We start from the raw sequence: 23711 nt of genomic DNA on the forward strand, positions 1-23711 counted from the left end.
TTTGCATATTATTTTAGACTTGTTACACTATATTTTAGATGCGAACAAGAACTATCACAAACTCGACTGGTTAGCTCCGTACACTCCGATTGGAAGCGAACAGGCACACGCTAGATTCCGAATCCGACTGTTCAGTTATGCGTAAAACGACTATGCATACGCTTATCACGTACGAACAAATATTCTAACTGTTTGTTTAATTGATATTATTTTTTGGTCTAATTCATACTATGCTTTGCTATTAGTTAGATTTTACACTCAATATTTGCATTCATAAGAAAATAAACAGGAAATCCCGAATCATTTATTGTTCTGTGACTAACAGGAGTATTCAAGACATTCTAGAAAATGTTATCCAAATCCACCATTTACATGTATACATGTTCCGCTTGTCGAACCGTTGTGTTTAGATATAGTCTTTACATCAACGGGTCATACGATTGCAATTCACATATTAAATAAACTAAACATATTAAGCTATTTGTAGGGGATTACTCATAGTCATAGTTCATAGTTGCGGGTGTTCATACATGTAGTAAGCTGACTTTAACTAGGCAATAACTCTATTTACACGACTTAACCCATTTGGGCAAGATGAATTTGTCAATGACTGACTGTGGATCATTGGTTGGATCTGTTCGTTTTGCTAATCGCCTGCGCGCAATAAAGCCTACATTTAGGCGTATAAGCTTCGGTATAGGGAATGCCTGTGCAAGCCTGTTGCAATGTAAAAAAAATAAAATCTAAATGTTAGCGCAGTGTGTAGGAAAAGCATTTGCATGAAATTAAGCATAAAAACCTAATCACGATCTACATGGCATCCTTAAAACCTCTTCTCTTCATATCTTTAAAATAAAAATTGTTTGAACAATAGCTTTAACCTCAACGAACCAATTACCGGGTAGTTTTTATTTTTACATCTTTTACGTAGAGCTGCTAACGGAAAAGTTTATAATTTCAACGAGATGTTGGTATATGGTTAAAAAAAGGTCTTGTTCTCAGTTCTCTTTGAGCAATTCGATAGCCTGGGCGAACATTTGCCACCCAACAGAGGCCCGTGAGATGATGAGGTTGTTACAATATACTAACGTACCAGGTACCGAGGTGTGTATTATCAATAATGTTTTTCGCTGCTGAGTTGGATAAAGTTTAGTTCAGCAGGTGTGTCAACTTACACCAATTTCCATCATTAAAAAGAATGAAAATAGTTACTTCTATTGTCGTACATCATCATGTCTCTACCGCAAAAGCTGCAACGAAAGAAGTTGGTTCAATGGCAGACATGAATCGTTCACATAATTTTTAGAAAGAGTCAATTGTTCCCGGGAGAAAATCTGCAGAGTCTACTAATTAGAAACATCATACCAAGTTGTTTGCTGGCAGTGTATCTTTTCTCATTGAACAATTCAAAGAAGATTCATTTTTTTGTATTTCACACATTCTTATGCTTTATTCTATCTAGGTAAAGATTAATTTAAAATTGCATTTCTAGTTAAAACTAACACTTTTTAACGCTCCTACAACACCTTCCAGATAGAGCCAAACGGTAGTGTACACTGTTAATTCTCGCACTGGTTTTAGGGCACAATTGAAAAGTGATGGTACATCCCTGTTGTGTGTTCGAATAGCATTATGCGCTCTAGCGCGATCAGATACTGGTTGTCTGTGGTGGTGTTAGCGGTGTCCAGGCACTCCCGACGGCATTAAGCGACGTTCGACCGGGACTGTGGGAAAGTTGTCCCGCCGATCCTACGGCATTGGCTGACGAAACGACCGAACTGAGCGAGCTGGCAACACTGGTCGTAACCGTACCGGGTGTTGGCTCGGGGCTTTGATTCTCGGCACATTGCGCATTCGTAGTGCCGTGCAGCTGCTGCTGCTGCTGCTGATGATGATGATGGTGATGCGTTGGGATCATCGCAGAACCTTCGCTTAAATGATGCCCGTGGTGGTGGTACTGTAGTGGCGATGGTGCCGCCGGTTCCAGATGCCGATGCGTTGCTCCTACCGAGGTCAGCTCGGTTATATCCGAGGGATGGTTGTAAGTGCTACGATTGAAAGAGCATGTATGTAGTCAAGCACCGATCTCACCCACCGTGAAGCTAATTATCAAAAACGTACTTAATCTCTCCTATCATGGGGATGTACTCGGCCGTCGGATAGTGGTACGTGCTTTGGTAGACACTGAAGTCACTGGCGCTGTGCCAAGAGGCGGAGTAGCCTAGATTTGTGATGGACGGCGCGTTTAGAACGTTCCCGTACAGCTGATGATTTGGAGAAACTTGCGTCGGGGTTGGATGGTAAATCTGTAATGGGGAATCGTGTTATAAACTGTACCCATAAACAGGTTGCGCTGTAACCCGGCATCTACCTGATGGCTGGATGGAGTGTAGATTTGCTGGGGTGATCCAGCTGGTTGGTAAATCCCTTCCATCTGCGCACTGGACACGGGAATGTACTGCGGGTGCTGCGGTGTCAGTGCCGGATGACTTGCCGGGTACGTTGGTGACGAGGTCGCATAGGACGGTGACCCGTTCGAAGGTGTCGGAGAGATGTTGGGCGCGATTGAGTTTGGACTTCCCGGGTTGGTACCGAGCGGTTGTTGCACCGCACCGGTTGGATTGCTCCAGTAAGAGGCACTCGGTGTGGTTTGTGTTTGCCACGTCGACGGATAAGACGAGAAGACGGGCGAGGATACCGAGTCCAGCGGCAGGTACGAACTGTGCTGGGGCGAGGAACTTCCGCTGGTGTTCCGTGAGCGTTGGGTGGTGTAAGGAGCGACACGATTCGTCCGGGCAACGGAGTGCGAGTGCTGGTAGGATCGATCCACCTGCGCCTGCAGGGGTGATTGAGCTGTCGCGTAGGAAGGATGAAAGTTTAACCATCCGTACGTAGAACTTTCACGCGAGTACACCGAATCGGGCCGCTCCTTCGCATCGAGGAAGGCCTTCGCAAACGGGTTGTATTTGATCTTGAGCGAGGTGACCTCCTCGTTCTGGTACGCCGTTACGGCGATGAACTGCGTCTCTGGGAACGGGTACGTGTGAACGTTGCGCTGATCGCGCGCATCCGACACCACCTGCACCAGATGTACACGCGGCTCGTATTTGTGGAGCGAGTTTAGCATGATCTGCCCATTGCCGTTGGTTTTGTTGGTGAGCTTCACCTTGGCGAAGGAGATCGGTTCCTTCATCCAGTGCTGTCCGAAGTTTGGCGACTCCGGGTGCACGTAGACCGGGTTCGGCGGTGGTGCTTCTGCTTTCCCACCGGCAACCTGGCGGAAGAAAAAGCAAAGGAAATAGAGAATAAGTTACCGTGTGATGGTGTACGATGGAAGCAACATCAAACGGATTGTGCATCACGGTTTCCGCGATGGTTCGTTGCAAATTGCGGTGCAACGGTTCGGGACCAGCAGGATGGAGGGCGAGCACACGGGACGAAAAGCCCTTGCAATACGGCCATCGGTGTGGTCTATTCTCATTAGCACCCTCGGGGTGGAATTGTTGTTTCTGTGCATTAATTAGCGTAATGTAAATAGTTTGTTACGGAATAAACAAGCGCTCTTTAGAGATATTCTTTACCGAGGCCCTTTGGACGTTCCGAGACTCGTGCACCGGCAGCACTGATGGCTGCAGCAACAACGGAAACTGCCGCCCAAGCAAATCAAGATGGAGAGTGGAGCCACATGCAGAGGGAAGGCCAGTGGCACAATCTGTTTCGCAAAACGCTACTCCATACAGCGGTGTTTGTCTAATCATTACTGATGCACCGTCCCGGATCTAGGGGGTGCATTTTGTAGCTTCGGTTTTGCTGCTCCTCCTAGTTCTTGTAAACCATCCGCAGCTTCCTTACCCATTCGCCGTTGACGTACTTCCAGCGATGTGAGTCGACTTGCGAAAATTCCAGCAGTACCGTGTACATGGCGGTCGGATCGAGCCCGGTAGCGGTCACCTTTACCACTGGGAACATGCGTCTGAAAGGAAGTAACATGGTTGAGAAGGAAATCAATCATTAAAATAGTTAATAGAGAGTATGTAAAAGAGTTTTCTCTTATCTTATACATGTATATCTTCACGTATTTTAAAGGGAAATATACATTCAACACGTTGAAAATGAGTTTCTACTATTGATGATGCTCTAAGTCTAAGAAATATCTGATGAGAAAAATTCAAAAACTATACCGACAAACAACCAAACCACAGCCAAGGGAGAATGCTTTGTTCTCAAAACTCATTATTTTGCATTTCGGTACACGTTATTTATCTACGACCTGTAGTTTAACTGTCTTACAATGTTGCAATGTTCATCCGAATTGCTTTGCAGCATTGACTAGAATTTGATGGGGGGTTTTTGCTTTCAAAACTATTTCTGTTTGGTTCATTTGCACAATATTAACCCATTTGATGCAGAAAATCGTTATTAAACTTTATATTCAATTTTTTTTTCAACATCAATTGAAATGTTGAAATTCCAGGTCGTAAACTGCTAGAGTTAAGTTACTCACATGTAATTTTGTCAAATACCAGAGTTTAGAACGTTTTGTATAATTTCATCAAATACTAAACATAAGTTGCTGTTATACCATATGGAAATACAGCCGATACCCGAGATACGCGGATAATGCGTTCCAGAGAAATCCACGTATCTCGAGTTTGCTCTAAAACATCGTTTATTTATCGTATTAAGGGATCGAAAAACGAATTCTGCATACAAAACTCCTCAAAATGTCAAATATATAAAATACACATATCTCCGAAATCGCGTAAGTCGAAACCGCGTATCTCGGGTATTGATTGTATTTAAAATCCTGAATATTGATCGACTAAATGCTAGTAAGTACCACAGGCTCGATTTTTGTTTAATTGAGGTAGTGCTTCATTAAACAAATATCGTAAATCCCATTCAATAAAGCATCTCAGTGTAGCTATAGGTCTCCCGCTATATTAGATCATACATATCCAATTATAAGTTGTGCTCGTTGTGATCTTGTGATAGAGATTTACATTTTCTACTTGTGTAGTTATCGAGATAAAACGACAAAACGCCCCTAGAATATTAATTTGGCTTATAGCAAGAATTAATGTTAAAAAAAAAACACATTCCACACGCTTACGTCATGTTTCGCAACGGGTTTCCCCGTTCAAACCGTCCCCATAATCTACGAAGCAAACCCATCATTTTAATATACGAGATTAGTAACAGTACAAACACTAGACACGCTGCCAACACACCATTCTTCGAAATTGCTACTTTGAATGATATAACGCTTTTACTGAACAGTTACTTCAGCGCATATTGACTGAAACAAATTCATCAAAATTACGATGGAATCAATGATGTTCTTATTGGATTTACAACATCTACATCTCGAAAAATAATATATATCATTAACTTATCTTTAGTCGTAGAACCGTAGATTAAAAATTGTTAAAAAGCCTTCATATTGATAAAGATGATAATAACCTGTATTTTGTTGCTATCTGCTGCATACCATTCATTGATGCACTTATAGCATTGAAAAGTTAATACTTTTATCAATTACCTACATAAAATAATAATATTTGTGGCATGCCGAAGACTGACTTTTTAGTCATTACATTAAAATATGAAACATTTGAATTATCGCTCAAATTAAGAATTTGAATCTAATTTTCAAAAAAATTGTAGGACTTATACATTGCATATTTACAGTGACAAATGGAAACGTTCTTCTCTTAAGTTTATGTTGAAATTCCTTTGCACTAACGTACCTGCCGTTTTTCGTGACGATCATTTCGTTGGTAAGATTCTGGAAGCGCAACCAAAGGTCCCGATCGTCGAGCGTTACCGAGAGGCTGCGGTCACCTGCACCGCGCCCCATAACCGTCGACCCGGACTGCAGCAAGGTCCCACCAACGGTCGAGCCCGCCCCTGTGCTGGCCCCATTCGGCACGGATCCTCCATCGCCACCGTTCATACCGCCACCCGTCGGAGTGTTTGCCGACCCGGTTATAATTGGATCAATGGCGGACAGTATGTGTGACGTCGCCATCTCATCGACCGATCGCATCGATCTGGCTGGCTGGATCGAGCAGCAGGGAAACGAAACGCTGGAAAAGCAAACAAAATTAGTAAACAACTGGTAAATGGTGCATTTTCATCGTACGGCTAGAGTTTTTTTTTCAGGTGACCTGAAATGCGTTAACAGATTGGGGTCCGCGCAGTCGGTTTGAACAACGGAAGACAGAGAAGACGTACCACAATTGGAAAGTTTCTGCAAATGATATGCTTCTGGCTCGGGCCACGGGATAGTGATGAACGGGTGTTTCAACTACACCAAAGTTAACCAATTTGTTAATGCTGCCAGAGCTATAAGGCAAACAGCCCTCGATCGGCAAACACTGGCGAGAAAACACTCCGAAGAAATGTACAAATTTTTCGTCATCAGGTTTGAGTGGATGATGGACGTCGATCATCGTCCATACCAGCGGTACTAGAGGTGGGTTCGAAGCAAACGCTGGCCAGCAACGGGTTTAACCTGGAACGTTTATGAAAAATGATCGTTTGTTCAAACAACGATCCGGTCGAACGCAAACAAATCGTAAAATAATGTTCGTATACGTGCGTGCCGGTGTCTGCGTGACGGTGTGTTCCAGACCCCCGTTCCCCTCGAGTGGTTCCGCGCGTAGGCTTACGTATCAAGAGCTCCGTTTACACACCGTGTGAGCCCGAATCCGATCCTTGGAATTGAGCCGGTGGTGAGCAAATCGAAAGAAGAAATTGTTTTGGGGGAAGGAACCCAAATTCCGTGGACCACACAGACCCAACCACGCAGTCCGTTGCGCTCGGTGCGCTTCGGAATGGCTGGTGAAAAGAGATCGGCGACGAAAGACAGCAAAGACAACCCGGTGGTGATGTTTGATGATAACTTTAAAAAAGGCGAAGGGAAAGTAAGAAAAAATGGGGAATGTACGCATAAAATGGAAGTCTACGTTCACGGTGTAAAATAATGTTTTGTAAAGATGGAAGATTTCAAACGCAGCAACCAACGAGGGCATCCAATGACCGGCGCAGGAATCAAGCATTTTGTTCAAGCTTCTTGTAATCTTGTTCTTGCTGTTTTGTAATCACAAAATTAAAAGCGTGATTAGATCAAAGTAGGTGGATTGTTCATGCAACGCATCAAATGTTGTTTACCTATGCGTGAGCGTAATGACAAGCGTATGACAAAACGTATTCTAATTGGCAAAATGGAAATGAGTGGTGATTCTAAGAGGGGAAATACAACTTCGCGTTGGTAAAGAGAAGACCAATATTGGGGATCTTCTAGACGACTGTTTTGTATAGGTTATGGACGATCCATAGAACTTCCATAGTAAATACATAAATTTTCAAAATGGTCACTGTCTTACAAAAATTAGTCTTTCAAAATATTGGCGAGGATTCGGTTCCTACTTAAAAATAAATCCCTGCAGAAAACAGCAAGTACAACAATGTGCTTCGTATTCTTAAATTTATGTCCTCTAGGTAGACCAAATGAGACCATCATTTGAACTTTTTTGAACACCTTTCACATAATTTTTCCATCAGCTGTTAAAATGCAATTCTTGTTATGATTTAGGATAGGCTCCAAAACTTTACACCATCAATGTTTAAATGTTATCACAATAATTTTTAGGGTTAAACAATCATATCGTAATTGATGCATGGCTTTTACATATCTATTTTTTAGTACGAACTCTAAAACACAGTAAAACATAATGCAGGTGTTTGAAATTGTTTGTAAAGTAACTTTTTTTACGAAACGCTCCAACTGTTTACAGTTTATAAACCTCCGACAAGTGACTGTCGGGGGAGCGAATAAAATTCGGTGAAGAGATGGGGATGTTCTAAAAATTTGTTAATAAATACGGGTCGAAAAGGTTTTTTACCTTCTCTCAAAACGAAAACTCTAGCTGCATTGTTAAATATTTAGCGCATCGAAAAAGGAAAGAAACTTATTCGAATCAGCTCAACTCACGAAAGAACAGATCACCAACTATACAATGCTAAAAACCCAAATTTTATTATGCTAAGACTATAAGCAACACGCATACCACGCACGTCCTGTTTGATCTTAAAAAAACTGACGCTCAAATCTCGTCTCCGAGCCAACGTCTTAGCTCGACGTCGATGTAAGAAAAATGGTCGTACTTATGATCCTACCACGAGGATCGGATGACATGAGGCTCTCATCTTGTTTTGTCGTACGTCGGAAACAACTCTGATGACGATGTCGCGCAACTAAAGCCGTCTCCACAACAGTAACTACTATTAAATAACAATTAATACTTTAGATAGTAGTAGCGTTTAAAATATATTTCAGAGTTGTGCTGTTATTCTTAGCATAATTGTTAAAAATTGTTGAATTTGCATCATTATGCATGACAGACTGTTTGGAATACCACAGCTGATAATAGTATAGAAATTTAAAATATCTCAAAGCAGTTTGCAAATGTTTGAACTTTTGTCTCACATAAAATTTACTGTAAGATAAGATTTAGAGAATAATTTTGAAGGCAACATTGTTGATCATGCAGAAAATGAAGTCTTCTACATCTTCAACAACGCATGTTCTGATCCAGCTAAGACAGATACATTCTTTAAAACATCAATGGTAGCTCTTGTTTGAGTGCAGTTTACCAACAAGCAAACGTTCCCTACTCCAAAGCAATGCAACGCGTTTTAAACCTCACAACGCACCGGCAAAATCAAAATCCTTTATTCTGTGCAGTGTTTTTACGCACGATTAGGCCGGTCCATACCGGTGCGATCAACCGCTAGCTACCGCGTGGTTGATGAACCATTATAAACGAATTAACATGCGGGTGCTTACGTCGCCGGCGCAAATTGCCAACATACATAGACCCGTAACGGCACGACACCTCTCGATCAGATGCCGCTCGTGTGCGTATTTGAATTTAATTCGAAAAAAAAAGAATGCTTCCAAAAAGCATCGGGATGATTCAAGGTTTCCCGATAGTGGTCGCGCTTCTTTTCGTTTTTGGCCTTCCGTTTTTGGATGCTCTTGATGTGACGTATGCGGTATCACGTGGTCCTTTCCAAATGATACGTCACGAAACACGCAATCGCACGCTTGCAATTTTTATCAGTTGAAAACGAACGATCGTATTGTGTTACCGGCAAAAATTCAGCAGTGTCATTATTATTGTAATCCGCAAAAAAAATGCCATTGCTATCGAAATGTACGATTTGCTACTGGTTGTCTGATGTTAGAGGCTTCCAAAATCAAAAGACTCCCGCGTCCAATAAAGCGACGAACGCCGAAAAATTACTTCACGTTGAGTTACTGTTTTTTGTTTTGTTATTCGCGTTTTTTCTCGGATTTTTTTTGTCAATCCTTTCAAACTGGCTTTAAATACCAACGGTTTCGATGAACGTTGAAGGAGGCCGAAAAGAAAACGCTACAACTCCCGCCAGAACATAATCCGAAGAAGAAACCAATAAAGCAAAGAGCAATGCGAACGTTTAACCGGTGCGGAGCGAGACGGAAAACCGGCGTGGAACATAAATCAGAGAAATATTAATTGATTCATCAACAAAACACTCGAGCAGGACGGTTTTATGGCCGCTTTTGCACCGTTTGCGGCACGGTTCAAACTCGCTCCCAGATTGGTGCCCTGCGCCGACCAGTGCTGCCCCTGTGGTCACCGAATCCGGTGAAGATTGCACGATACCTTCGGGCCGGCAGTGTCCGATTGCCCAGTTGGAGCGAGAATGAAGGATGAAAAAATTACAACCAAACTCGCCTCGAACATGGGACGAAACTGTTCGGCGGGTTCTTTTGATTTCGTTTTCCCACCAAGGCACCGTGGATGGGACAGGAAGGGGCGATGGGCGAGGTGCGCACCGAAAAAGGTTAAAGCGTTGTAAATTACACTTCGGGCGTGTTCGGGCGTGGTGTAGCTGGAAGGGGCATCAGCATCAGCAGGGAAACGATGCTCCCATTTATCCGCATGAAGTTGCGGCCGGTCACCATGGTTGCTTTAGCATGCCTCAAGTATAAGCCTAAATGTATGCAAATAATGCAAAAATTAAGCTTCAAAAAGATATATTTACCACATCCAACTATTGCAATGCCTTCTTTTCTCTGCTTGGGAGTTCTCTGCTTGCTTCGACTTTACTTTGCACCAACTTCATTAACGTGGCATTCGTGTATCAATTCACCCTTGAAAAAAAGGTGACTGAGAGTCAATTCGACCCCGTAAACGGATGACGAATGGCTCTCAGTTTGACCTTGCCCGATGACCATCCGAACCCGCGGGACAGCTTCTGTGCTTTCGGTCCCGTTTTGTGGCGTGTACCCCGCGCTTACAATCGTACGCTCATTCGCGATCGGATTTAAAGCCCCGGCGGTACATCGGTCCCAGATTGGACCCTTTCGCGCAGGCGCATTCACGCATTCACGCGGCACCGCAGCAGCAATACCAACAGCAGCACCAGAACCACCGTTGCCATAAAGCGATAAAAATTAAATGATATTTTCCAATAAAAGAGATAAAAATAATAAAATATTGATATTGGTCTGGCGGAGTGGAATCGGCGTTCGAGTGCTTCCTCTTTACATCGTTCGGTCGATTGGAAGTCCGACCCAGAGTACTCCCGCGGCCGAACATGCCAGAACGGGAGGCAGGAAGACCATATTCTCAATACCTCGAGAGACCTCATCGGACACTTGAACGCCGGGCAAACCGTGGACCGTTTCCCCGCAACTGCCATAAAAAGTAATATGGCAGGGTATTCTTTTATGTCGAGTCGTATCGCCGGGCGAGTCCATCGGGGAACGCGATATCGCCATATCGGTCGCTTCTGTGGCAGTGCGCACCGATGGAATGGTGGATGGTGATCTGAAATAATTAAGACATTTCCGATGGTTGTAAAGACACGCGGGTTCGATAATCCATCCTCGAGCGTACGGATGGAAATAGGAGCTTTGCCGAACAGGCAAGATTCGCAAGAGGTCAAACGCGATCGAACATCACCGGTGAAGGCAAACCACGGATTCGATCGAAAAAATCTCATCAAGGTACACAAACTTCAGCCGGACAAGAAGAAAACCATCACCATCTTTCAAAAGGTGAGTGTGAGATGGGACGTTGGCGGTGCGGTGGTACGCGGTGGAAACGCAACACGCAACGCACCGGTTCCGAACTCCCGTCGTAAAAAATTAACTCGTAATTTGAATTGTATCACTTTCGAGTGTTGCTAAGTGGCAGGCTACATGTCATGATGTGTTAATTAGGTGTTTATACATTTCTGAGCTTGCGGGCACACATTCGGACCGAATTTTCTATCCGAGCGTACGATGCGCGGGGACGGCATTGGAAGGGCAGGGTTACCGTGAAGGAGAAACAAAAAGAACGAATGAGTAGAAAACGTACTTTCCAAGGAGCGAAAAATTAGTGCAATGATTCTCGCATCGATAGCAGAGCTGATTGGAAAAGTGTTGAAGATGCAACTATGATCGCTGTACACTTGTACACTTATACAATTTTTCATTAGAAGGCTTTTATTTTTGACTAAAATATGCATCGTTGTAATTCTCATTTGGAAATATTCAGTCGTCAAATAGGATTCTTCAAATAGATGTTAGAGGTCCCATAGTGTTCACAGGGATTCTGAAATATGTTGACACTTTCTCAGATATTGTGGAGCTCGATAAGTCAGTCCTACGAATAATTGGTCCGGATGGGATTTTTCCTGGTCATGTCTTGTGAAGACCGGTTCGATCGCTACGAACACACTACGTTTGCAAGGCAAAACTTTTCTGTGTACATATCTTAAATTTGTATTTTATAGACATTGCACAATTTAAAATGCTTTTAGCAAGCTATCAGGTAAATGGGGGAGAAGTTTTTAAGTATCTACAAAATGTAAAAAAAAACCGCAGAAACATCGGATTACTCACATTAAAAAACTAATATTCTAATATATAACATAACTTTATAATATATGAATGCTTTTATTTATCTATGAATCATTCAAAGATACTAAAATTGCGTTTTCATTAACATAACCTTTAGAAACCCTTAACTTGCTGCGAAAACAACTTTAACCAATGCGAATAAATATTCAGATACGGAATGGTTGCCTTAAAATGGAAGGGAAGCAAAATGCTGGAAATCTGTTTAAATCCAAAAGTATACTAAAATATATAGCTTGTGGGTAATGTCTATAAAACAAGATTAAGGCGTACAATAGTGTACTGCGCACTCTCATTTTAAAATCTAAAATCTGCTTATGTAGCAAACGGAAATTACAATAGCTTTTAAGAATGAAAATCTAATGAAAAAAAAAAACGATAAAATCGGTCGGTAAAGTTGAACACCGACAAGGCAATGACAAATTAATGTATATCTGAAGTTTCCGCACTGAATCTGAACCCATTGGGAAATGCCAAAACAGGAATATTTACCGTCCGACTTGGTACGGACAAACAAACAAGCTGAGGTGATAGTTTTTCGAGTGTGCAAGGCGCCATATTATCGGTTTACATTAAAATATTACAATATGTGTACTGACCGATCGTAGTCGACCGATTGCATTATAATGTTACCTTATTGATTATTATTTGCTTTATTGGTTTTTCACTACGATCGCATAATTTTTTAAATACATAATCAAATTTTTTAATGCTTTAATAGGCTTGTCTCGATGCTGTCACAATTAGGTAGTGTTATCGCCAACACTGTCTATGAAAATATAAAGAAAAACGGGATACGTCTGCAGTAAAGTTCCCAGCTTAATTCTTAATTCAATTATAATGTTACTTTTTAGCTAGCGGATATCAATAGCATCGCAATTTTCTTGTCCTAGTCACTTTTTTAAATCTTTTAATCTATTTCACATTATTTAAAAATTATTTAATTTGTTCTTTCTGCGCATTTTACCGACGGATGGATGGACAATTCCATGATGTGATTAAACCAAGGTTGGGCGTTTTGGCCAAAAAAAAAAGATAAAAATAAATAAACACCAACTTATGTAATGTTCTTTTAAGCTCAAAACTTTTCCTCAAGACCTATCTGTTGTAAAATATAATTTTCATAAAACGATCTCAAACTTCTCGTCATCTTCGTCCAGGTTTCACCGCTAATTTTCATTACACTTTTTCTGATTTGCTGTTTTCCAACATTTGCATACGCACACAGCATTTGTTTCTCCGGATTGACACCCAAGAGGGGTGTATCTTATTGTTATTTGCTAATAACGGATGGTGTCATATTTTGCAGCCGATCCCAAATCACCCACGGTTACTGGGTGGTCCGCAACCGCTGGCTTTACCCCGCAGAACAAATTGAGGATCGTTTGGTGTAACACATTTTTCTCACGCTCTCGATACGATGGTGGCACACGCACGATTCGCGATTGCTGCCGTATACCGAAGGATTAGTGTTTTAATGTTGATTTTAAAATTCAATAAATCAACTTACCCTGTCTGGTCTGGTGCTACCGACACCCGCACCACCGATCGATGCGTCTACTGCGTGCGAATGTTGCGTTCAGCTAGTTCAGAACCGGACCGGGGAATACGGGGATGAAATTGGCTGGATTCTGTTAATCACCCGTGCACAGTGGTACTGTTGTGCGAAGGCTTTTGTTGCAATTAGGAAAATTATCTCCTCTTTACGAACCGTTTGGCACCCGCTAATCGGTCAAGCTGCGAAAAGTTTCCGGTCAAGAAGCGTGGTGGACTGTGTCACTGACCGTCGGTAGTTGAAATGTTGTTTCCAACTTAACCGAAATCGTTTCAATCACTGTCACTGTATCACTGTCAGCATCGGCGCTCACCCTATGCAAACCGGAATCGGTTGAATGATCACACGAAATTTGATTAAATTGATCATTGAAATATCACGACATTAGTATGAAAATTCGCAAAACCGTAAATTGATTAGCCGCTCGGTTTTACTAACACACAACCACATGTGTAACGATCACAATTCTCACACGTACGCACCATCTAAAAAACAAAGTTACACCTCGTTAAGACCGCTGTTCTATTGCACAGGTGTTGAAATGAGGGGGGAGTGTTAAAGATCATTCACTTTTCAAAATAATCAAACACCACACTCGAACGCCTCAATGTTAGACGAAATGATGAATGAAGCTTAAGTATGCAACAAAAAAAAAACATCACGTACACCGGACACATACACGCATACGCACACATCGATTCACAAATATGGACAATTTTAATAATAATCTTTGTAATAATGCTATGGATATACACTAATTAATTAGTATGGGTTTGTCAAATGTTTTATAAATAATCAACATCTTCCTACACGCTCACGCCTTTCTTTCTCGCCGTTTTGTCACCCGGAGTTTGAACGCTGTTCCGATTGACACTTGACACACTCTACCCGGGCGTGGGTCTTTTGCGAGGTTCCTGTTTGGCACACATGAAACTCACACACACACACGCACTCACAAACGCACGCACGCAATCACTGTACGTGGGAGATCATAAACAATATACCTTCGACTCCGAATTTGTTTCCCGTGCAGGCTCGAAACTTTTGTTCTTCGCCACGAAAAAAAACAAAACCGACACGTCACTTGCGAAAGGTTCGCCGCTTGATGGTGCGCAGAAGTCTTTCCGTCGGGCAATCGGTCGTAACGGACGAATCGAGGAAGGAATTTAACTCACGCGTAACGCCGCTGTTACTGCGATTGTCTCCTCGACGCGATGATGGCCGACAGCAGAGTGTGCACGAGAAGAATGAAACTCTCAGTTCAAAGTCAGCTAGTGGAAGTGATGTTTGAAAAGAAAACAGTAAAACAACATGAAACCTGTCTCAGGTGTTTCGAGCCGTGGAGAAACCACTGGCGATCTCTCTCGCGCTACCACCGATCGCTCTCGATCAGGTGTGCTGGTTGCTTTGGCAACGATCATTTGGTGATCGATCATGGTTAGCTCCTCCCTTTGGTCGTTGGAAAACCCACGGAAAAAAGGGATCGATGGTAAAAACTGTTATGGCCACTGGTACGAATTGTTGCAGCGCAGTGTTGGGTTGTGGTTATTTTCCCCATTGTATTACTGCTCGAGCCTTACACTGCGCACAATCAGTAGGTTTTTTAAGCGGTGCATTTAGCAAGTACTTTCAAAGCAGTAGAATTTCAAACAGTGCGAATATTTTCAGCACGTTTTTATTACCTTAAATTACAAAATACCATTTTGGTGCCGTCATTATTACAAAATTTCAGCACGTTGATCTCTATTTTACCCCGTTTTATGCCAAACATTTTTGTTTCGTCTTCGTCGCCTTTCTAGTTTTTTTCTTTGCAGATCTGTTTGTTTGCCCGCGCGTGATTTACATTTTTCAATCAAACACGCTGCATGGTGGCAAATGATCACTTTAAACATTCAACTCAAACATTTAACATAAAACCTGAGAAACTAAATGTTTTGAGCAAAGTTATCTTATGGAAGGTGAACATATCTTTCGATTAAAAACAAATATTTTTAAAAGTTCTTGTTTACGATTAAAAAAAAATATATTCTGTTACATCAGATTGTTTTCTTGAGTTTTTTTTATATTTTTTTCTCTTTATTTTCGATATTTTGCATTTGTGTAACGATGTTTAATGATAATAATGAAAACATTTAAAGTTTTCTTATATTTTTTATACTTTTTTATTTGTTCTAAAAGTTTCACATGTTTTTTTTCAGTGTTAATATAGTGTGACTGAGAAAAATCATTAAAAAAATCCTTTTTTAACTAACTTTATAGAAATTACTTTATAGAAAATAGTTTTACGATCACTATTGATAAGGACTTGTGCATACTGAATATCCATCAACTATTGTTAGTTGCATTTTTTCTGCAATCATCAAAACTATTAAGTGCTAACACAGATTCCAAACGAGATTTAAAATCAATACAGCTCATCACAAAACACCGGACACCTCATTATGAAAATGAAATATCTCATTTCATCTTCTGGAAATTCTAGACTGCACGGTAAAAGCTCCGTAGTGATCTTATTTAAACGTTCAATCGAAGTCGTTTGTACAAAAACCCCAGCATTCCCCAGCATCCGACACCGTCACTCGGTGGTCGTGTCGTCGTTGTCGTGATACCGTTTTTTTTAAACCTCACTAATTTCTCCAACAAACATTTGCCGCTGCTCTGACTCAGGTCGAACGTTGCCGGCTGCTGCCCAAGGGGTTGGCAATGGCGGGCTGCAAGATTGATGGAGCAGGTCGTCACCGAAAAGTCCGACGAAAGCATCAACGTTCCACACCGGCACCGCGGTGCGCTAGCTCCTGCCACCCGAGTTTTCAGATGGAGCTGAAAGGTTTTGGCGTGACTTGAAATTAATTCAAGCGAACCAAACCCCACAGTCACCATCGAATAGGGTGGCCGGGAAGGTCCATCCAAAGTCGCCGTCAATGTCGCGCAACGATTCCATTTTGTTGCCGTCGTCGTCGTCTTTCAATTGTTTGCGTTATGCTGAGCATGAGCAAACACACCATCTGTATGATCGGATCGTCACAATCGCACGCGCACACACATACGCGTGCACACAAACAACTGGCCGACCGAACGACGTCAGCTTCGGGGCAGAAGTGGAATTTGCTTTTTCCTCCATCTAGCAGCATCCGCTACGGATGGCTACTCCGGTTTTGCCACGAACTGCTCGGTACGCATATATTGCCTATTTACCAAGTGCATTGTTTGGAGAGGTTTGTTTTTCTGTGTTTTTTTTTTCGTCGTCGTCGTCGTTGTTCCTGTTGCTGTTGTTGGGATCGATTTTATTGCCCTGATCCTCGAACCGGCGAACCAAATACGAAGAAAAGGCTTATTTACCCTTCCGTCTTTTCCGAGAGTGCCCCAGTTTGAACAAAGATCAACAGTGCAGGGACGAGCTTAATGCATGCCTTTACTTAAAGTACACCAAGTAAAAAAAACATTTGTTTCGATTAAGGTCAATAGAAAATAAAAAAAAAGGAGTCTAAAATGAGAAATCACAAGCGTGCGTGCTCTTGAAAGGAGTTTACGTCTGTTTTAAGAACGATTAACTCTTGAGATGAATCCAGCATTTGAGAATTGTAAAACAATCATCATAACTGGAATCTTATCTAATTCTCATGAAAGAGTGATTTAATCGACTTCAGACAACCATTTTTAACGTATGCATTAAAAATTTTGCTAAAAACTGCAATGATTTTTCATACCAGTTTCCTGCCACCTTAGTAAAAAGTGTAGCACTGTTTAGTGTTTGGTGGCTATCGTAGTATGCACAACCAAAATTTGACAGCTTTATCACTTAATTAGTAACAGCCTTCATCAAAACAGTGAGACAACGGCAGAAAACTGTTTCTGTTCTTCATCTTAAGACAGGATAGAGTGCAAAGTAGTAGTCTACTATATCTTACAGCGTGTCATGGCGGATCACTCCAGTTCTATAAATTAAGTTTTAATCTAAAGTTTTGCGCGCCCATATCTTTTATATTAAAAAATCACAGTTTGTGGAAAGTTTTTACACAGTTCTCATCCTGCTAGAACAAATTCTTGAGCTAAATACTCTTGTCATATCCAACCATATCTAACAGCTTGTGATGGCGGATCACCCCAGATCGATAAGTTTGGCTCATGTCGTGCTAAGCCTGCAAGTAATAGCAATACTAACTACATTAGCAATATCTCTCTCGTTTTAACGTATTTTCATGATAAATCGTCTAAAGATCCCGTACACTGACGAGTATTAATATGTTAATTAGTCTTAAAATCCTGTATAACCGATTTCAATTAATTAATTCATTAATTAAATTAATGAATTACAGGAATCATAAACCTTCTAGAAATATATAGAAACTTCTAGAATACATAAAAACTAGAGCAATATAATTAACTCCCAAAATTAAGCAAAAATTAATTAATGTTCATGTAAACGAACCTGACAAATTCATAAACAGTTGGATACCCAAAAGCGGGAAGACTAGACCCTTACTTGAAGAGAATCGTGTCCTTTTCCTTATCACAACCAGTTTCGTGAATATTTCACAGATGAAAGTCACCTATTGACGGTTCTATACCTTCCGCAATCCTTATTATGCGTTTATTCCTCTTCAATATATTTACTATACTTTTACTACTTGAAAGTATAATGTCTCTCGTAACATGGTTTATCGAGCTAATATTTCAATCGAAGAATACATTAATGAATAAGATTCGTTGAATCATGTGATGCGAAACTTGGCAGTTTCGCTGGAATTTAGTACATGGGAATTTAACTTGGAATTTAACACTGCACCACACCGGCAATGCATCGACAGACCAAACTGAAAATCTGCAAATCTACCATCGGAGTTATTATAATTAGAAATATTGTGTAAAAAACCCATTTATAAAACAGAACAAAAAAGTTACGAACTTAATGAAAAACGGTGCTCAAGAAAGGGAGTGAGTGTCCGTACCTTCCACTTGTTTATTTCTATCACTACAGGCCGGCTTCTTGGTTGTTTAAATAAAAAAAAACACATTTTTGCTAGCGTTTTTTTTGCATTTGGTCCATCAAACCCATAGAACGAAACATACCCAGTAAAGGTAAAAAAGGCGGCAAAAATGTCTAAACAGACGGAAGCAGACATGAAACATCAAACTGAAACGAAAACAAGAAAAAAAACACAATTGACCATCGCCGTAGTCGGCACCAAGATCTGACGAGTGGCCGATACGATGATGTCCGTACGAAACACTCTGTCTTCGCTACACCGACCACGGCGACGATGAATCCGTTCCGTTGAGGTTTGTACCATAAAACAACACAAAACAAAAAAAAAAAAACACCGGAGATGCGTGCAATAAAATTATTAAATCATATAAACTTACTGCTGCATGTTGCCCCTGTTTCGGCTTCTCTTGTGGGCTTCCTTCCAATTCCTGTCCAGTGTGACCGGCGGCCGCAAGTGCTTTTCGGGAACAGGGATTTGTCGATTCCCCTATCGTGAGTGCGTGCACTTTTCCAACGGCACCAGAATGTTTGCACCCGACAACGGTGTGTCTCGGTTTGTCTCGGTCCCGAAACCGGTGCGGCATCTCGTTGTGCTGCGGGACAAGTGCCATGGGAGGCAGCAGTGGTGGGCGGCCCAGTACCAGTAGCCACCGGTTCGATGTTCGTCGGCAGTTTTTTCTTTGATCTTTTATCTCAAGCATCACCGACTAATTAACCAAAAAACTTCACTGATCATTACTTCGATCTCGTGGACCACCGTTGGCTCCTAGGTGGCCGATCGGTAATCCACCGGTGGGGAAAACCGAGGATCTGGATGAGGTGGAGACCACTATGCTGCACTTTGTTGGTCCGTGCGTTGGTTTTTTACGTGCTTGGTCATCAATTCCACCGTTGAGCATTGAGAAGTATGGAAATAGCACCGTAAAAAATGGAAAAAGATTGACCTTGAGCAACATTCGGAATGAAGAGAACGAACACTTTACCGTCATCGATCGCGCTGGCTACCAACCATCGGCGGTATTTATTTTCTTTTAACACACACACACCCATATTCTCTTTACCGGTGGCACCACCGTGCACATTTCACTCAGGTTAAATAACTTCCGGTGTGGTTCCGTGTAGATGTCGCAACGATTTCACCGCGGACAGCTTCGATTCTGCGTAGGACGATATTTTAATGCATCCACGAATATTCAGCACACGCAGTACGCGGCAATTTTCGACGATGCACTTGATGGACTTATCCGTTATCAACGAACAGTTCTGGAGCTTGAGTGTGGTTAGACGGGGCTCACATTTGGTGATGATCTCGATGCAGCGATCCGTGATCGTGCGGCACTCGCTGAGATCGACCACCTCGAGCGATGGGCAGCCGAGCACGAGCCGGTTAAGTCCACGCTCGGTGATCTGCAGCAATCGGGCAAGACTGAGCTCCTTCAGTTCCCGGAAGTTGAAACACCGCTCAAAGGAGTAGTCAGTTATTTTGTAGCAGCCGGATAATTTTAACGACCTCAAACCGACTAGATCGGCGATCGAGAAGCACAGCTCGATATCCCAGATCGCGAATGCTTTCTCCTCTAGGTTAACACCCGTAATGCCGGCATCCGACACCTGGATAGCGAAAAGAATATTTTTATCAAGTTTATTTATATTTTTATTTAAGTATTTGTATCAAATGGTTTATTGCCATGTGATTCATAGAATTAAAAGGATTGCTTTGTGATAATGGTTAATGAAATGGAATTTAGGGTAGTCAGATCCGCTGCTCACGGTACTGAATGCTGACAAATTATAAGAGAAGAACTAAAAATGCCTTCATGGAAAATGCCCGGTGACGAACCACCGGGATACACTGCATCAAAATACTAACACGGATGGAGATCGGCTTTTGATTCAACAGATTCCCAAGAAAAGATTGGTCGATGAAGAATAAAGTACCAACAACTATCAAATCGGTTATGGGAATGCAAAACTTCAATCATTTGCTGTATGATGTCGAGTCCACCACCAAAAATATACGGATGTTTCAGGCTCAAAATATAGTACGGGATGTGGAGTTGTCTCGGCAAAGGATAAATGTCCAATTAAGCTCCCGGATCATACCGGATCATAAGTGATTGCCATGTTACGGACCATCTTTGACGGTGTGTGCGAGCAGGGCGTATGGAGAAGGAGAATGAACCACGAGCACGCTGAGCTGATGGCGGAGTTGATATCCTTACGGTAGTCAAAGCCGGAAGGATACGATGGTTGGGGCACCGGTCTCATGCCCTACCACAAAGGTGCTCGTCAGCAACCCGTTCGGTGGCTGGATCAGGTGGAGTCGAACCTGTCGGAGATTGGTGGATGGAGGAATGCAGCCTTGGACAGAGTTTCTTGGAAGCGGATTGGTGACCTGACCATGTCTACACGACGTGCTCAGCCTATAGCAGGCCAAGGAAAGATTGAAAATGATCATAGCAGCCGAAGAAACAACAATTTCCTGCAAACCTGACGTTATTTTTACTAATAGTGCGCGTGTTTTGGTCGCAATCAACGTATCCTTTAATTCAAATCCTTGAAAATTTTCCGTAATCACCTTAGCACCAGGCCATTGGGGTATAAAAGACAATGTAGAAGCTAGTGAAGGTCGAGAACCTGTCTCAGTACATGACGTAACTCTTTCCATGCAGTATTTTAACAAACGGGCAAAAGATGATATTGTCTGGGCATGGCACAACGAATGGTGAAATTTGAAAGACAACCAGCTTCGTATGAACAAAACATCAGTCTCCCCGTACGAGAACAGTTGTAATAATAAAGAGCAAGCTATCCTGACCAGACTGGTTCTTGCAAAATGTGGACTTCATCTTAGTCCAACAAATCCAATCCAATTGCACAGGATCACACAGGTTAAAGAATGACAACACAGGGTATTACTTAGACGGAATATATAATGTTAGCAAATAACGATAAAACAGAACAAAATATTAAAATGTATTTTACATAATATATTAGGTATAAAATATAAATTATTGCAAATAACCTGAAATATGAAATTTGATAAAGTCTGAAAAGTTTAAATTTAAAAAAGTACTAAACCATAACATGTAAACTGAAGTGGAGAAATGTTTGCCAAAATGCACAAATCAATTACGCACACACAATTGTGTTAGCTCGTGAAATCCTTTCCCAAACGATTGATTCTCGAGTTACGAATATTTTACATGATTTGTATAATCTTATCAACACCACATTGGAAACATAAAACTATTTATAGTTGCTCAATTTTGCTTCCAAACGAATGTTAATGTCACGTCGCACACTTCACAACAGCATCAATGGCAACGATCGAAAGGCTCGTGGTCGTCGCACTTACCTTCGCACAGCAGTCTAAATTTAGCTCCTGCAGCTTCGTCATGTGGTAAAAGATGTACTGTATCGACAGATCGTTGATGCTGTTCGAGCATCCGCCCAGATCAAGCACCGCCAGGTCACAGAACTCGAACGACACCTTCGTGAGTGCCGCATCGCTCATGTTGGTCAGCAGCCCGAGATACAGCTTGCGCACGTTTCGGCGATTATGTGTGAACAGACCGCCCACCAGCCCGACATCGGTAATGCGCTCACAGTTGGTCAGATCGATGTGGCGCAGCCGGACCAGACGCTTGATCGCCGTGATGCCATAGTCCGTGATCATCCAGCACCGGTTGAGGATTAGCGTTTCGAGCTGTGGCATCGATTGGGAGATCTGTATCAGCGCGGAATCGTTCAACGCAAGCGACTTCGATAGGTCCAGATGCGTGAGGGCAGTTTGTGCTCGCAATAGATCGATAATGCCCGGTTCGTTGGTGGGAATCTTCTCGCAAACCATCAGCCCCAAACTGCGGAGTGACAGATCGCGAACATCGGCCAGTCCACGCAGAAATACGTTGTCGATCGGTGTACCACAGAGGAAGAGATGCCGCAACCGGGTCCGGGTCGTACGAACAAAGTCGAGTATATGGTTGAGCATTAGCACTCGCTGTCGGGCTTCGATACTGCTGAAGCATTCGGACACATCGATCGAATCGAGGTTAGGTGCCAGCTGCACCAGATAATCGAAATGATGCTCCAGGAAGCGGTTGTTTCGGGCGAGACTGATGTGCCTTAGCTCCGGCATCACCAGATTCCAAGTGACCGTCGTGTTCTCGATCAGCTTCCAGGTTTTGAACAGATCCGGACAGTTGAAGATGTTGAGACGATGCAACCGTGGCATGTACTTCAAGATCGACGCCAGCTTGTGCTTCCAGATGACACAGTTGTCGAACGTGAGCTCCTCAATGCCGTAGCCGAACTCGCTCCAGAACTCGCTCTTGTTACCGAACACTACCTTGGTGATGCATACGTCCGTAAAGTAGCGGAAGGACGTCATCAGTCCCTTCAGTGGATGTCCGTTGTCGACGAACTCAATGTCGTGGATGTGAAGGCGTACTGCTCGTTGGAACTTGATGTACCGAAACGCATCGTACCAGGACCGACAGACAAGTGCCGCCGCACTACGATCGCTGGGATTCAGATACTGGAACAGTTGGATCAGTAGCTGTGGAATAAGATCGTGGTTAATGGTTAGTGTTGAATGCATTTACGCACACCTAACCGTACCAACCTCCGGTGGAAGTGCTTCAAAGTTGGGCTCAAAGAAATACACGAAGCTATCCTCATAGTGCACGTAGAGCGTTCGCTCGATTCGCTCCACCAGACGAGCCAATGCCATTCGGGGAGGGATATACCGGATTACACACTAAAAACACAAACAAAACAACCCACAGCGTGATCTACTGTTTTGGCACAACAAAAACAAAGCGACGGTGCCAAGCGCCAAAGCTTCACCTTTCAGAACACGACAAAGCTTTCAACCGTCCGTGTCAGTGAACGTGAATCGACTAAAATTGAGAGTGTCCCAACAAGTGTATGTGTCCACTTCCTGCTGCTAAGAATGAAGCTCGACGGAGCACTCGTTTCGGGCGCACGATCCATTTCGTGACCGAGGTTCTGCGACGATAAGGGAAAATGAAATTAATCGAGTTCTTGCACCATGACATAATGACGACGATGCTTGCCGGTGATGAATGACATTCAGGTGAAAATCGTTCAGAATTCGGTATCGCTTGCCAAGAGAACCAACTGCGCATGTGAAAGCGTTCTATTACGTGTTGATCGGGTCGGTGTTTATTTTATGTGGTCTT

General features: G+C 42.5%; 2 protein-coding genes across 2 annotated transcripts; both read right to left on the reverse strand.

Annotated features, from left to right (window-relative positions):
* Positions 1–1648: 1648 nt before the first annotated feature.
* Positions 1649–6049, reverse strand: LOC128719556 (T-related protein). Its single transcript, XM_053813183.1, has 5 exons — positions 5751–6049; positions 3853–3973; positions 2372–3274; positions 2122–2306; positions 1649–2048 (listed from the first exon to the last, which is right to left on the reverse strand). The coding sequence occupies exons 1-5, from the start codon at positions 6047–6049 to the stop codon at positions 1649–1651; spliced, it is 1908 nt and encodes a 635-aa protein (XP_053669158.1).
* Positions 6050–19596: 13547 nt separating this feature from the next.
* Positions 19597–23239, reverse strand: LOC128708980 (uncharacterized). The gene is made up of 3 exons (XM_053803962.1): positions 23132–23239; positions 21863–23065; positions 19597–20115 (listed from the first exon to the last, which is right to left on the reverse strand). The coding sequence occupies exons 1-3, from the start codon at positions 23237–23239 to the stop codon at positions 19597–19599; spliced, it is 1830 nt and encodes a 609-aa protein (XP_053659937.1).
* Between the last annotated feature and the right edge of the window lie 472 nt (positions 23240–23711).

Source organism: Anopheles marshallii, chromosome 2, assembly GCF_943734725.1.
Source record: "Anopheles marshallii chromosome 2, idAnoMarsDA_429_01, whole genome shotgun sequence".
NCBI lineage: Eukaryota > Metazoa > Arthropoda > Insecta > Diptera > Culicidae > Anopheles > Anopheles marshallii.